Below are 15,244 nucleotides of genomic sequence, written 5' to 3'. Positions count from 1 at the left end.
CATAGTTAGAAATATTTTTTCTTATGATGAGGACTTTTAAGATCTGCTGTCTTAGCAAATTTCAAATATGCAGTACAGTATTCCTGAGACAGTAATCATGCTGTACATGAAATCTCCAGGACTTATTTATCTTATAACTGGAAGTCTATACCTTCAGATTACCTTCACCCATAATGCTCAACTCTGGCTCCCCACCTCTGGCAACCAGCAATCTGTTGTCTGAGAGTTCAGTTTTAGATTTTTGGGGGTTTTGTTATTTTTAAAAATTCCACATGTGAGATCATTTGATCTTTGACTTTCTGTGTCTGACTTACTTCACTTAGCATAATGCCTTCAGGGTCCACCCGTGTTGTTGCGCATGGTGGGATTTGCCCCATTCTTCTGATTAAATAATATTGTGTGTGTGTTTATACATATATGTATTTACAATGCCATTTCTTTTATCTGTTTATCCACCAGTTGCCACTTAGGCTATTTCCATGTCTTGGCTGTTGCAAATAGTGCTGCAGTGAACATGGGTTTGTAGATAATCTTTTTGAGGTAGTGTTTCATTTCCTTCAGATAAATACCTGGAAATGGAATTATTGGATCATATGGTAGTTTTAATTTTTTGAGGTGTCTCCATACTGTTTTCCATAGTGGCTGCATCCATTTACATTCCCACTAAGTGCATGAGGCTTCCCTTTTCTCCACATTCTTGCCTTGTGTTTTTGATAATAGCTTTTCTAACAGATGTGAGGTGATATGTCATTGTGATTTTGATTTTGATTTCCCTGATGATTAATGATGTTGAGCACCTTTTCATGTGTTTGTTAGCTGTCTGGATATCTTCTTTAGAAAAGAACAAGCAGGCAGCTCACAGGGTGTAGTTTGTTGTCCCGATATAGTGTCATAAGCTTCATTTTTCTGAAATGCAGAAATAAGTGGTAGTAGACTTTAAAAGTTCAGTTTTCATTTAATATATAACTCACATACATAGTTTTTAAGGACTTTTAAATTCAAGCTTAAAATCTTTGTGTATACTATGAATTTAATGATGGGATTTAATTGCCCCTTAAATAGTTCTAGTAATTATGTGGAGACTATGGCCCAGTTTTTTCAATAACTGCATATTTTTAAAATATATTTTTAAAATAATAATATTATGTTCTCATTATAAAATGTCAGAATACCCAGAGGTAAAGTAGGAAATGAAAGTTTGTACTTTTCCCAGTTTCATACCTCAGAAATACTCACTTAATAAGTGGCTTATATCCTTTTAGGTATTCAAACGGTAAGTGGGATTATACTATATATACACATGGCTGTGCAACTTAAATTAATTTTTGTTTGTTTAATTATAAAGTAAAAATATAACCAATATATATTGGTGGAAGTCATTTTTAGATCAGCCCAGTCTCAGGAAGGACTCCTAGGAAGAGCATGCTTTTCTGGCAGTCTGCTTAGTTCCCTGAGGTAATTTTGCTCTCAGGTTCTTTTCTTCGAACCTCAAAATACATGGACATTTTTTTCATTCTCGTTCTTTGTTCTGTGGTTGCATACTTTTGGAGATGATTTTATAAAGAAGACCACTAGTATTAAGTAACTTGCCTGAAGTTGCAGAGTTGGTTAGTGGGAAATCAGGGAAGAACACTTAACACCACTACCCCAAAATAATAAGTGTGTATGTATAAAAGATTTTTTCTTCCTATTAAAAATAAAGTTTAGAAATGAACATTTCTTTGTTTTAACAAGATCTGTGAAACAATATAGAAGTGGAGCATATAAGGTGAAAATAAAAGTGAAATTGCTCTGCCAAAGGATATCCACATTTAGAATTTTGAAAGTCATTCATTGTCAAAAAGCTTGAACTATTTAGTATTTAAGTCTTCTGCTGTCAGTTTGTGAGAGTGCCTAAACCAACATTTGGGTTCAGAAAATTATAGAGATTTAGGTACATCCCAAATTTACCCTTATTAAATACTTTCAGGATTATTAAGCTTACTCATTTGAAGGAATCACTTGATAATTTAGCTGTGTTCAGTCATATGGCAAAATATAAAGCATTTGTATAAGCATTAAGAATGTAGAACTGACAGATCCCTTTGTAAGTATTTTTAATTTTTATGAGTGATTATAAGAATATCACTCTCTCTGATTTTTTCATATGTTGTATTCTTGCTTTTATTAGTTTGCTAAGGCTCCCGTGATAGCATACCAAAGCTGGATGGCTTAAACAATAGAAATTTGTTGTTTTATAGTTACGGAGGCTAGAAGACTGAAATCAAGGTGTCAGCTGGATTGATTCCTTCTGAGGGCTATGAGGGAAAATCTTTTCTATGCTTTTTTCCTAGCTTCTGGTGATTTGCTGGCAATCTTTGATGTTTTTTGGCTTGTAGATGAGTCACTGTCATGGCATTGTCCCTGTCTCTCTTCATATAATCTGTACATATCTCTGTGTCCAAATTTTTCCTCTTATAAGGATACTGGTCTTATTGGATTAGGGCCCACTCTAATGACCTCTTTTTTAACTTGATTACCTCAGTAAAGACGCTGTTTCCAAGTAAGGTCACTTTCTGAGGTACTGGGGACTATGACTTCAACATATTTTTTGTGGATAGAATTTAACCCATAACATTGCTCATAATCGTGACTGGGACATAAAGTCACTCTCTATAACTCTTCATTTTTAGTGACAGAAGGGCAGAGCATACAAGGAAGAAAGCAGTGGGACATACAACTAAGCCAGAGAAGTCTTGTCTGAGCGGGAAAGTGCAACTTGTGAGGCAGTGGTGAGAATCCAGAAGGTTTGCATAGGTGATGAAGAATAGGTCAGCAATGAAGGTTCCATGCCTACTGACTAGACCATAGGATACAGGAGATAAAATATTGAACATTATTTTATAATCTGTAGAGGAGTACAAATCTTGTTTTGAGGATATTATAAATTTGGGTGTGGAGACAGGCATAAAAGATAATGAAAATTAAGTAGCGGTTGAAAGTGTAAAAGATGCTACTTGACAGAGTATGATTATAATTAACTATAGTTTTCTTAGAGGGGAGAAAGCTTTTTTTCATGTTGGAATTGCTAATAACGACTATAGAGAAAGCATCATTTTGCCCAGATCTTGAAAGATGGGTAGAAATTGAATAGGAAAATAGCCTACACAGGAGGAAAGGGCAAGTAAAGAGACTTTTTAGTGTAAAGTATTACTACAAGAGGGAAGAAGCCTTCACAAGAGAGATGACTGATGAGTGATCAAATAGAAGGATAAGAGTTGGGTATGAGCGCGTGGCCCGAGAGGGTGTAGAGTTCTCTAGGTAGCAGTAATTCTTGTAGTGCAGGGCCAGAAGGATAAGGCTTTGGGAGAATTTTGTAATTGTTTTCTGCCTTAACTGGAGTCCTATCCAATTTGATCTTAAGGTCATTGGTCTTTTATACGTCATTTTGATCTTTTTCCTTTTTTCTAATCTTTAAAGCATTCTTTCTCCATGTATTCTCTGTCATTATTTTTCTCCTTCCTACTTCTTGTTCCCCTATGTATTCCAGTAGTGTCTTAAGCATCTTTAGTCATCTATCTTCATTTATCTTCTTTTCTTCTGTCATCAAATTTACTTGGGTTGTTCATATCTTACACTTTTATTTAAACCTTTTTTTTTTAAAAAAAATAACCTATTTCTCCTTTCATTGTTGTCAAGTATTTCAAATAAGTCTTTTACGTTAAATTATCTCATTTTGTCACCATCCATTTCATCTGAAATTGTTTCCACAGTGATATTTTAATTCAGAATTTTTGAAATGAAGGTCAGTTAATGAAAGTCTTTATTAAGCTCATGGCCACAACTGTGTTTCCTCTTTAAACTGTAAAGCTGATTAAAGATAAACTTCTGTTAGACTTAATTTGTAATATATGTCCATGCCGTCAGAATATTGCCCTCATTCTTCTTCATTTATTCAAAAACTATAAAACTCTGTTTTGTCTGTGGTGTTTCTGTGTTAGTAAACAGTAATTATCCATGCTCTGGCCCCTTGTTATTGTAGAGGCTAAGAGTTGATTTTTATCCAGTTTACAAGGAAATAATTGTTTATAGTCTACTATTTCATGGAAACTGGCAGAAGACATGGGGCCCCTGCATCAGAGACAAAGGACTTAATTATTCACTGCACAGGAAGCATCATGAGCATTAGTGTATATGTATCATTTTTTCCCCTTGCTTCCATGACCCATGGTGGAAGGCCCAGAGGAACCCAGATGAATGGTGGGTACACAGTAGGTTTATGTTGCAGCTAGGGAACACTGAATTTGATGCACCCTCCCTTTTACCAATACAAGCATACTAGCTCTTTGATCCAGAGGTCGAGATGACCTCATTCCTCAAGTTTGGTAGCTGCAAATACAACCTTGAGAAATGGCCTGAGTAATGAGTGCTCTGGGTCTTGCATTCTTGGCATATCCAATGTGTAGGCATACATGAGATCCACGAGGAAGTATTTCCCAAAAGCCAGAACCCTGGCCACGATTCGTAGCTCTTCAGTTGCCCACCATTTCTAGTCATTTCCCGGATGAAACTGTTTTAAACTATACCACCATTGTAGACCAGACCATCATGATCCTGTCTGGATTATTGCCACTCCTGCCTGCTAACAGATCTCTGCCTCCTATTCCCTTTCTGTCCACCTTTCCCCAATTCCCTCCACTGCATAGAATAATCTTTCTAAAACAATAATTGGCCACTGTGCAAAACCTTTAGTTCATGAAAGGGGTCTACAAGATCTGGTGGACTCTCGTCTTATACCACTTTCTCTCTCTCTCTTTTTTTTTTTTTTTCTTTTTAAGATTATTTATTTATTCATGAGAGACAGAGAGGGAGAGAGAGAGAAGCAGAGACACAGGGGGAGAAGCAGGCTCCCTGCAGGGAGCCCAATGCGGGACTCGATCCCAGGACCCCAGAATCACGCCCTGGGCCAAAGGCAGGTGCTAAACCGCTGAGCCCCCCAGGGATCCCCTCTCTTCTTTTCACTTTAACTGTAGCCATAGTGAACAGTATTTATTCTGTAGACACTCCTCCTATTCTCATTCTGTGCCTTTCTGGAATGCTCACTGTCCATGGACAGATTTCTGCTCTCTGATTTGATACCCTTGTAATAAACACTGTTACAGTGTTTCTTTTCCCATAAAGCTATCCTCATGGTTTTGGTTAAGTTCTGTCACCTTATTGGTCAACCTACATTAATTTTTACTATCTTCAGTTCTTTTCTAGAATCCATCAGTTAGTACAGTGTGTCATATTACCTAGTTTTTAATTATTCAGTATAATCTAAAACCTCAGTGAATCAAAACGTACAGTACTTCCTTTCATCTCTGTGTTTCCCACGTATGTTTTCTTTCAAACTAGATTAAAAATTTCTTTTAGTAGGGTTAACTGATAATTCACTGTTTTATACTTTTGATATTGTAACTTCAGTTCCTTTGGGGTTCAATATGAATGACCCACATATTAGATTTTGTTTTATTGACAGTAATACCTGTTTGTTTATGTAAATAATTTTCTTGATAGGAATTTCAAGTTGGTCACTATTGACAGCTTTAAAAAGGTGATGTTATTGATACAGTGTCAAAATAAACACTAGAAATTTTTCAGTAGTGGGTTTTTTTTTTTCCCCTGTAGAATGTCAAGGCTGAAATATTGGTCTGTTCTTAAACTACTTTTGTTTTTGACTTTCACAGGCATATACTAGTGTTTCTAAGGCTTCACTTAGCCTTGCAGATCACAGAGAACTTGGAAAGATGATGAATACAATAATTTTTCATACAAAAATGGTAGATTCTTTGGTGGAAATGTTGGTGGAAACATCAGATCTCTCCATATTTTGGTATGTGGTAATTTTTTAAAAATCAGAATTTGAAATTTTTAGTATTCAAAGATATCTTTGTTGGTTGTTTTTATGTTAGTGTTGTAGTCCTTGAGCCCATTCAGTAAAAGACTCCTAAGAATAAAAAGAACAGGGGTGTCTAGCTGGCTCAACCAGTAGAACATGTGACTCATGATCTCAATGATAGGGGTTTGAGCCCCATGTTGGATGTAGAGATTACTTAAAAATAAAATCTTCAAAAAAAAAAATAAATAAATGGAATAGTTGGCAACTTGCTAACAAAAAGTCTACAAAGTTAGGGATCTTATGTCTTTTTTTTTTAGTTCTAAGAGTTGTGAATTTATTTTACTTTTTTTGAGGAGGTAAAAAACAGTCACTTTAGATTGCCTCAAGGCCCTCTTTTGCATCATTATATGAAGGAAAAGAAGTTGTGAATCAGGGTCAAATAGAGCAAATGTTGGAAACTAAATGGCAAGTAATTTCGCTCTGCAGTATTAAATTAGACGTTAATATTATGATGATGTGGTGACTACTCCTCCATGGTGCTCTGTTCCTCTCTGCTCTTTTTTTTTTTTCCTCTGCTCTTATCATAGCCTTTTTAGTTCTTTTCTTCCCTCTCTTTCCCCTTACATAATGTGGTCCTTGAAGGAAGGTCAGGTTTTTGTTTTCTTAGTATCTAACATGGTAGATACTTAATAAATGTTTGAAAGAATAAATGAACCTGATTGTGATCAAACTAATAAACAGTGGGACCAGGATTCATACTCAAGTATTCTGGCTCCTAAGCTGTGCAGTATCAATGCTGTATCTGCTTCTTGGCTTTTTTTCTGTGTATGGAGGCTAATTGGAGTAACCTATTATCCTTTATTTCTACAATGCTGAGATAATCTCAGTGGATACTAATAGTAGTTTCTGTGTGTTGAAAGCTATCATTATGAATAGCTTCTCACTGTTTTTCTGTTGTTGTTGTTTTTTTTTTTAGTGTGGGGAGATACCCCCAGTCCACACTGATTGGGCCGTTTGTTAGGATAGCTTTAATTAACAGTATTGCAGAAGAAATCCGGGTCATCAGATAGGGAAGGCATGAGAGGTTTCTTAAGGGAATTCCTGAAACAATGTATCACTGAAACACAATATATCACATGTCAGATTTGTAAGAATTTTAAGATTATTTTTAGAACTGTATACTATTGTCTGACTTGGAAAGAAAAATGGAACATTTTAGGTCTACATATATTTGATCTACAGCAAGGTACCTATTGGTAAAAGAAAGCTGCTGCAATAAAAAATCCTTTTCCCTTTCCTTAGAAGTAAAAATACATTGAGTAATGTTTAAAATTTGTGATTTTCAGTCATATTTAATTAATTTTTACCCATTTTTTTCTTGTCACATTCTTATTTTGTCTACTACATCCAAAATAAAGACATGTTTACTACTTCTTTTTTTTTTTTTTTTTTTTTTTTTTTTTTTTTTTGTTTACTACTTCTGGTTGTCTATTCCAAGATGTACTATATTTTATTGACTCATAGTCTTTTATATTTAATATCTCCTAAATCCAGAAGTAATTTTAAATTGATGGTGCATCATTATTTAATTGACAGTGCTTTTCTTTCTTGGTGGTACATAAAATAGTGGTGTTTCTTAAAATTGATAATGACTTGGCTTTGATAAATCTGGTAGTGTGAGATTTGAATGTCCTATGTTCATATGCCATAGATACAGTTTATTTTGTGTTTTTTTATTTTAAAACTTGGTTAATATTATAAAATAATATTTCTTTTATTCTGTAATGATTGTTGGTGTATAAAAGATAGTCTTTGGAGAAATAACTACTCTCTTCTTAAGGGAATAAAGGCTACCAGTTGATAGCTTTCATTCACTTGAATCAAACAAAATTAACTGTATCATAAAATTTTTTACTATAAAATATTCTAATTTTTAATTTGTTTCCTTATATAGTTTTTATAGTCGTGCTTTCGAGAAGATGTTTCAACAGTGTTTGGAGTTACCCTCTCAGTCAAGATACTCCATTGCATTTCCACTACTTTGCACTCATTTTATGAGTTGCACACATGAACTGTGTCCTGAAGAGGTAATTTCAGGGTAGTATTATGATTTATATGGTATGTAGAATACACCAGAGTACACCAAAATGTAGCTGGCTACATTTTGCAAAGTCACAATTACCTAATCTAGTTTCTTACCTAATTTCTCTGTTTGCAGAATCAGAAGAATGTTTCAATAGATTAAAATAGATGTAGCATTTACTTCCACAGATGAATAAATACACATATATATTTTTAAGAACATATTATAAAATCACTTGGGGTTACATTTATTAAATGGATTAAATATTCATATTTATGGTAAAGCTACATACAGTAATTGATTTTGTATGCTTACTTTTCCTCTTAAATTATTATTGGAAAGAATCAAAAATTGAATTACCGATTACTGACTGTAAACATAAAACATGTCAAGGAGGAATTTTACTGATGTTAATATGATAGATATAGTAAACAAAATTAACATTATTAGTATTTGTAAGACATACAGCCACACATAGTTATTGAATATTTTAATTACTTGGTACTTTTATCAATAAAAAGTATCAAAAAAGTATGCAGTATTTCTCCTGATTTTAGAGAAGAAATGTCACTTTGTAAGTGTGATAAGACTATATATTAGAGTTAAGTGGTCTGGTTTTTTATAGTTTAACTTATGTTGAGTCCCTTTACTTAGAACTACAGAGCTTGGAGAAAAGAAACTAACAAATAGCAGTAGCATTATTAATGTCTTTAAGCATTAAGTAACATCTGTTGCAGATTGTATTCCTCAGTGCATTGGAAGGGGACTCTGAGACAGAACTTAGCCTGCAAGAGGTTTAGGAGGAATTGCTTTTAGGAATATTAACTGTGAGGGGATAGCAACGCCAGCAAATTTTAGACTTTTTAGATTTAATAGATTCTTTCCTTGAGCTTTATACCCAAGGTATACTATTAATTTTTTCTTCAGTCATCCTTCCCATTCAATCACCCATGAAGTCTTCTTAATTTTGTCTGGTTTCATTTCTTGAATTCACCCTCTACCCTCAGTTTTGCTTTTGTGACTATTGTAGCTCAAATTTGCAGTACTCTTCACATGTACTCCTGTTTTGTTTTGTTTTTTTTTAAGATTTTATTTATTTATTCATGAGAGACACATACAGAGAGGAGGCAGAGACACAGGCAGAGGGAGAAGCAGGCTCCATGCAGGGAGCCCGATGCGGGACTCCATCCTAGGTCTCCAGGATCACGCCCTGGACTGAAGGTGGCACTAAACCGCTGAGCCACCCGGGCTGCCCCCACATGTACTGCTAAATAGTTTTCCTGCCTTCAGTATTTCTGCCTTTAAGATTATCTAATACAATGCCACCAGAGTCTCTTTCCTTCTGGGAGAATCCTCAGTGGTTGTCTGTTGCATATGGAGAAAGTAAACATTTCTCACCAAAGCACTTAGATCTTCAGCAATTTGGACTCTCATTCTTTTTTTCTCTTAAAAAAAACTGTAATTAGGGGCACCTGGGTGACTCAGTAGTTGAGTGGTTGCATTTGGCTCAGGGCGTGATTCTGGGGTCCTAGGATCGAGTCCCACAGTGGGCTCCCTTCTGGGAGCCTGCTTCTCCCTCTGCCTGTGTCTCTCATAAATAAATAAAATCTTTAAAAACAAAAACCTTATAATTAAAAATATATGTATATACATATATTTAATATATGTGATATATATATATATATCACATAAAACTTTTCCATTTAAATTATTTTTAAATGTTTAGTCAGTGGCATTAATTACTTTCACAGTGTTGTACAGCCACCACCACTATCCATTTCCAAAATGTTTGTCACCCGAAGGATAAACTTTGTAATCATTAAGTTGAACTTCTCATCCCTCCAACTCTTGGTATATCCTCTAGTCTATTTTCTGTCTCTAAGAATTTGCCTATTCTAGGTAGTTGATATAGGTGGAACCATGCAGTATATGTCTTTTTGTGTCTGGCTTATTTCAGTTAGCATATTGCTGATGTTGCCTGGGTCTTTATCTCCACTCCAGACCTTTACTGAAAGATCTCCATTTTCTGGATCAGGTATTTTTAGCCATCTGACATGTAGCATGTCCAGAATAGAACTTGATTCTCCACGTTACTCAGTCATCATCCTTTGAAGCCTTTTCTGCCTTTGGCTTCATATATATCCAAACTTATCCAAACTCCTCCCTCTTTTCATCCTTGTCAAAGCCACATCTTTTTTCTTGGATTATTGTTGTAGTCTCCTAAATGGTCTCCACTTCTGACATTGTTTTCCTAAAATCTTTCTCAGCACTGTAGCCCGAGGCTGAGGCAGATCATGGAGAGACTTTGTGATATTAAGAGACTATTTGTTCTGTTTTTCACCCAGTCTCAGCATTTCTGAGCCATTGAAGGGGAGTAGTGATATCAGATTTGTATTTTAAATAAGTCTAGTAAGTTTGAAGAAATGCTAGTTCAGTGGTCTTTTTTCGGAATTAAGTGATAGCAAGGGATATGTTTCATCTTCCAGGAGTCAGAATTTGGTTACATAAAACCTTAAATGTTTACTATTTGAAATCTTTCCTTATGTAAACCAATATTTAATTGTATCTGTCCTGGAGGTTCCTTTTGGTTTGGTTTCCTATTAAAATTTTCAGTGGTGCTTAGAATAAAATACATTAAGGTATCATGATAGATCTAGGAACTGTTACTTTAGGTATTGAAGTATTTTTATATTCTTGTATATTGCATTTGTTTTAGCACATAGAAATACCAAATGTAAACTCTCGGTATATTTGTTATGTAATTACGGAAGATTTGGTAAGGTAAACTTTCAAAAATTTATCTCTTTGTAAAGTATTGCAAAAGTGTAATACAAAATTTTATTGCATTATATACTCAACATTCTAGTTACCATTGACAAGAAAAACCTATTAAATTATTATGGCACCCACCAAAACTAAAAAGATCAGATTCCTATAGAGAAAGATGGATGGATTTAAGTGAGTGTGTGGCGTGCTCTCTCTCTCTCTCTCTATATATATATATATATATAAAATCTCCTTAAAATTAAACATAATATAAAAATAATAATTCTTTTTTTCCGCTGTTGTGTTCAGAAAATGCATGGTCAGCTTTTTATCTCTTCTGGGTTGGGGAGTTTGATTTTAGCAAGTTGAATGTCTTGTGACTTTGTTTTATTGACACGATTTCTCACAATTTTAATTAAATATTTAAGCTTTTTTGTTTATATATTACCAAGTTATTTTTTGTGCCAAGATTTACATTTATCTGTATATATAGTGTGTGTGTGTGTATCAGTTAAGATTAGAGAACATTACTCTAAATGTGTTCTTTCACATCTTCTGTTTGATGGTTCAGTATTTAAATAAGAACGAATGTAGGACCTTGCAAAAATTGAAGATTAATAGCTTTTCATGGTAAAGAAATTACTGGTCCTCTAAGATCTCCCCAATTGTGCTTGACTTGTATAATCACCAAATATTTATTTTATGTCAACTATGTAAAAACAGTATGATAGGTTAGTTGTTCTAAGAGATAAAAGTAATCTAGAACATTCTCTACTACCACTCCTTAGTGTACAATGGACTTTAACTTTATTTTCCGTGTTTATTTAAAAAAATATTTTAATTCAAGCTACTTTCTTATAACTTTTATTATTGTTATCATTCGGCTTTGACAGCGACATCATATTGGAGATCGCAGTCTTTCTTTATGTAATATGTTCTTGGATGAAATGGCCAAACAAGCTCGAAATCTCATCACTGATATTTGCACAGAACAGTGTACTCTTAGTGACCAGGTAATAATTTACGTGTTTCCTTACAGACAGGACTTTTGTGTACGAAGGCAAGAGAATTAAGTGTTAGGCAGTTGTAATTTTTTTATTGTTAAAATGTCAGTAAATCTCCTTACCTCTTCTTATAAAACATCATTTTTAGGTTTTTAAAAATTTGCCACTGTCTTACTGTTTAAAATCCAGCCTCTAGCTTGGCATTCAAGTCCCTTCCTCATAGCTCAAACCATCTACTTCACCCTTCACTTGGTGTTTTAACACCGAGTAGTTCTCACTAAATTCTGAACTTTTCTTTCCAGTAAAATGTTCTCATTCTTTGCTTGTCTAGTCTGTTTTTACTTACCATTTAAACTTTAGTTTTGATATAACTTACTCTATGAAGCTTTCTTCACACAAGATTTACCTATTTCTGTTTTCTACCAAGCTGTGTGACTTCCCTGACCTGGGTAGGTAAACTGCATCTCACATATGCCTCTGTTCTTTGTGCTAGATGCTATTTGCTACCTTGTCTGGATTCAGCTGAGATTTGCTTAAATAGTTAATGTTTTTTCAAAATAATTGGTGTAATATAAGATTTAATTTCTTTTTAAATTTAGTTGTTGCCCAAGCATTGTGCCAAAACCATTAGTCAAGCAGTGAATAAGAAGTCAAAAAAACAGACTGGTAAGAAAGGGGAACCTGAAAGGGAAAAGCCAGGAGTTGAGAGTATGAGGAAAAACAGGCTGGTAGTGACCAAGTAAGCCATCCAATTTTATTGTATCTTTTTGTTACAAGTAGAAGTTTTTCACTTTTTGTATGGCATTAGTACTGAGGGAATGCTCATAGTTGTAAATTCTTCATTTCTTGTCATTAAGTATCATCATTATTATTACTATTATTTTACCTTTGTGTATTTGAATAATTAGTGCTTATTTCCAAAATACAGATTTTGGATTTTTGAAAATTTTGGATTTAAAGAAAATTCATTTAATAGGTAATATTTGTCTATATATAATGAATGCAAAAGGCCAAAAATCTGTCTAAAAATTGGGAGGATACACTATAAGTAATCCATAATTTTCCATTTATTAAAAAGCAGGTAATCTGAGACTTTATTTTGGCATATTGTTGTATTAGAACATAAATCATTTTTATAGTACGTATATCAGACTAGATATTAAGGATTGTGTTTTTGGAGGGTAGGCATTGGTGGACAATAATGGATGAACATTTGTTTTGTTTAAAGTAAATTTCTTACTTCTTGGCTTTTTTTATGTTGAGCAAGCTGTTTGCCATTTTGTAGACAACTTTCGTCCTCCAATACAGAAAGTACAGCAAGATTGTCTATGAGCATGTAATAAACTTTCTTGTATATTAAATCAATGTAATTGTCATCTGAATGGAGAAACAAATGAGTGATACTGTCTTTAGAAAACTGCTCTCATGTTAGTGATATCCTTAAAGATTTTGAACTTGTCAATTTAGGAAGAAAAATACTGAATTCTGGAATTATTATCCCCAAATGAGATCTGATACATTTATAAAAGTAATTTTGTATTTTTATGATGAAACATTGAACATTTCATTTACTGTTCATTAATATTTTTTCAGCCTTGATAAATTGCACACTGCACTTTCTGAGTTGTGTTTCTCTATAAATTATGTACCAAACATGGTGGTTTGGGAACATACTTTTACCCCACGAGAATATTTGACTTCTCATCTGGAAATCCGCTTTACAAAGTAAGAAAGAATAACAAACTTTTTTGTTGGTTCAGTTAATGAATTTGTTATGTACTTCATATCCTTGTTACGAGGAAAAGTAGTAGTAGAACTGATATAGTATCAAGAATAATGAATGGGGAAGTATAGAGAGTGGTGAACTAGGAATCACTTAAGTTACCCAGATTCTTGTCCCATACTTGTTATTAACCAGTTTTAACACCGGACAAGCCAGTTAATTCTGTGAGCCTTAGATTCCCTATAAGTAAAATGAGAAGATTGAAGCGAATCAGTATATTTCAGCTGGTAGGTAGCAACCAAGTCGGGTCATGAAATCAATGTAGAAGGTTGTAGTAAACATTTAAAAAAAGAAAGAAGAGGCAGGGAAGGAAAAGAAACAAGAATAGAAAAAATCATCCACTGCATGTAGTAAGTATAAATACTGCTTCATGAAATTTTTCACTTATATGTATATATGTACCCAGTCATGATGCCACATACATATCTTATAAGTCGGTCACAGTCAAATGTTTGAAACCATCAGGACTAGATGATATCTTGTTTTTTTCTGAGTTCACATGTATGCTCTTAGGTCAGTAGAATTCTAGACTCTTGAGGCACCCCTAATTAGAGTTCTATAAGTCTTATATATGTTTCTTGAAGTCATATTGCATGTGATATCAGAAACCTTTCAGTTTTATAAATGTTGCTTCAGCTTTTTTCTAAAGTTACACATGTATTTATTCAAGAAAATATTGATTGATTTGAGAAGTTTTTCTTTGAACATCAATTTATAAAACAAAATTTAGCTGAAGATTTTTCAGTTTTGTGGTCGTTAACAAGTAGTATTTATACCATGTGCTTGACATTGTGTTAGGTCCTGTAAGTAGTAATGAAATAGTATAAAGCTTAGAGCTATAGTTTGTGAGAAGGCTACAACAATTAGAGAACAAAATAGGAGAATATGTAAGTGGGTACTAAATTGTGTGTTAAGTCATCAGTTGCCTAGTGAGATGTTAAACAAAGACTGTCTTTTGCTATCCTTTAGTAAGGCAGGCATTCTGACAGTGAAACCTAGAATAGTTTTTAAACCAAAGGGACATTATGCACTCTGGTATTTATTATTCTCAACTCGGTGGGAATGAGAGGATGGTGGGTGGAAGATAGGGTTGACTTTACACCCCCCTTGTTTTCCTTCTGTAAGTAGTCTGGTCTGTTAATCCATAGAGAAACAGATGTTCTTTTGACAAAACATCTACTTAGTTATCAGAATCAAAGCAAGGCTGTAAACTTGTTTACCTGGGAAAGATTTTCATGCCAAAACAATAGGTTGCATTAGTTTGTTGATTTTTGCTGATCACTTGAGTACAGTCTTGGAACTTGAGGGGTTATATGCAAGGATAGCAGTTATTGCCTTGAGTTGATCTTCTGGGGTTTGTTTCTATTGATGGAATTTGATGTTGTCTTTAAGGATTTATCCTTACAAACACAAGTTTAAGATCTTTACAGATCCAAAGCTCAGAGTTTTAAAGATGGTAAGATGGGGTGGCCAACATAGGAAAAGAACAGGTAGGAAAGTATTTTCAAAATTTGTGTTTCCTTTCAGGCTTATAGTTCATTGGGGTATAAATATAACAGAACTGTGTTTTGTGTGCTGCAAATGATTAAAAAACAACATGGGAGGTTTTTTGTTGCCTTGTTTGACTGTTGTGCATTTTGTTGAGTGGCAGCACTGTCAGGCAGATGTGGACTCAAACCCTAGACCCCCTACTTCCAAACAAAGTGACCTTATTCAGTTTACTTGAGTTCTGAGCCTTAGGTAGTGGT

General features: G+C 34.1%; 1 protein-coding gene across 4 annotated transcripts in view; it reads left to right on the top strand.

Moving 5' to 3' along the window:
• Nucleotides 1–15,244, top strand: part of NCKAP1 (NCK associated protein 1) — a 103,400-nt gene that overhangs the window by 57,222 nt on the left and 30,934 nt on the right. For all 4 annotated transcript variants that reach the window (XM_038585048.1, XM_038585047.1, XM_038585046.1 and 1 more), the window contains 5 exons: nt 5,709–5,854; nt 7,815–7,947; nt 11,603–11,722; nt 12,313–12,452; nt 13,307–13,438. In XM_038585048.1, coding sequence (XP_038440976.1) covers nt 5,709–5,854; nt 7,815–7,947; nt 11,603–11,722; nt 12,313–12,452; nt 13,307–13,438 — 671 coding nt within the window. The remainder of the gene's footprint in view (nt 1–5,708; nt 5,855–7,814; nt 7,948–11,602; nt 11,723–12,312; nt 12,453–13,306; nt 13,439–15,244) is intronic.

The sequence above is a fragment of the Canis lupus genome, chromosome 36 (assembly GCF_011100685.1).
Source record: "Canis lupus familiaris isolate Mischka breed German Shepherd chromosome 36, alternate assembly UU_Cfam_GSD_1.0, whole genome shotgun sequence".
Lineage (NCBI taxonomy): Eukaryota > Metazoa > Chordata > Mammalia > Carnivora > Canidae > Canis > Canis lupus.
This window is presented reverse-complemented; position numbering and strand designations above follow the sequence as displayed.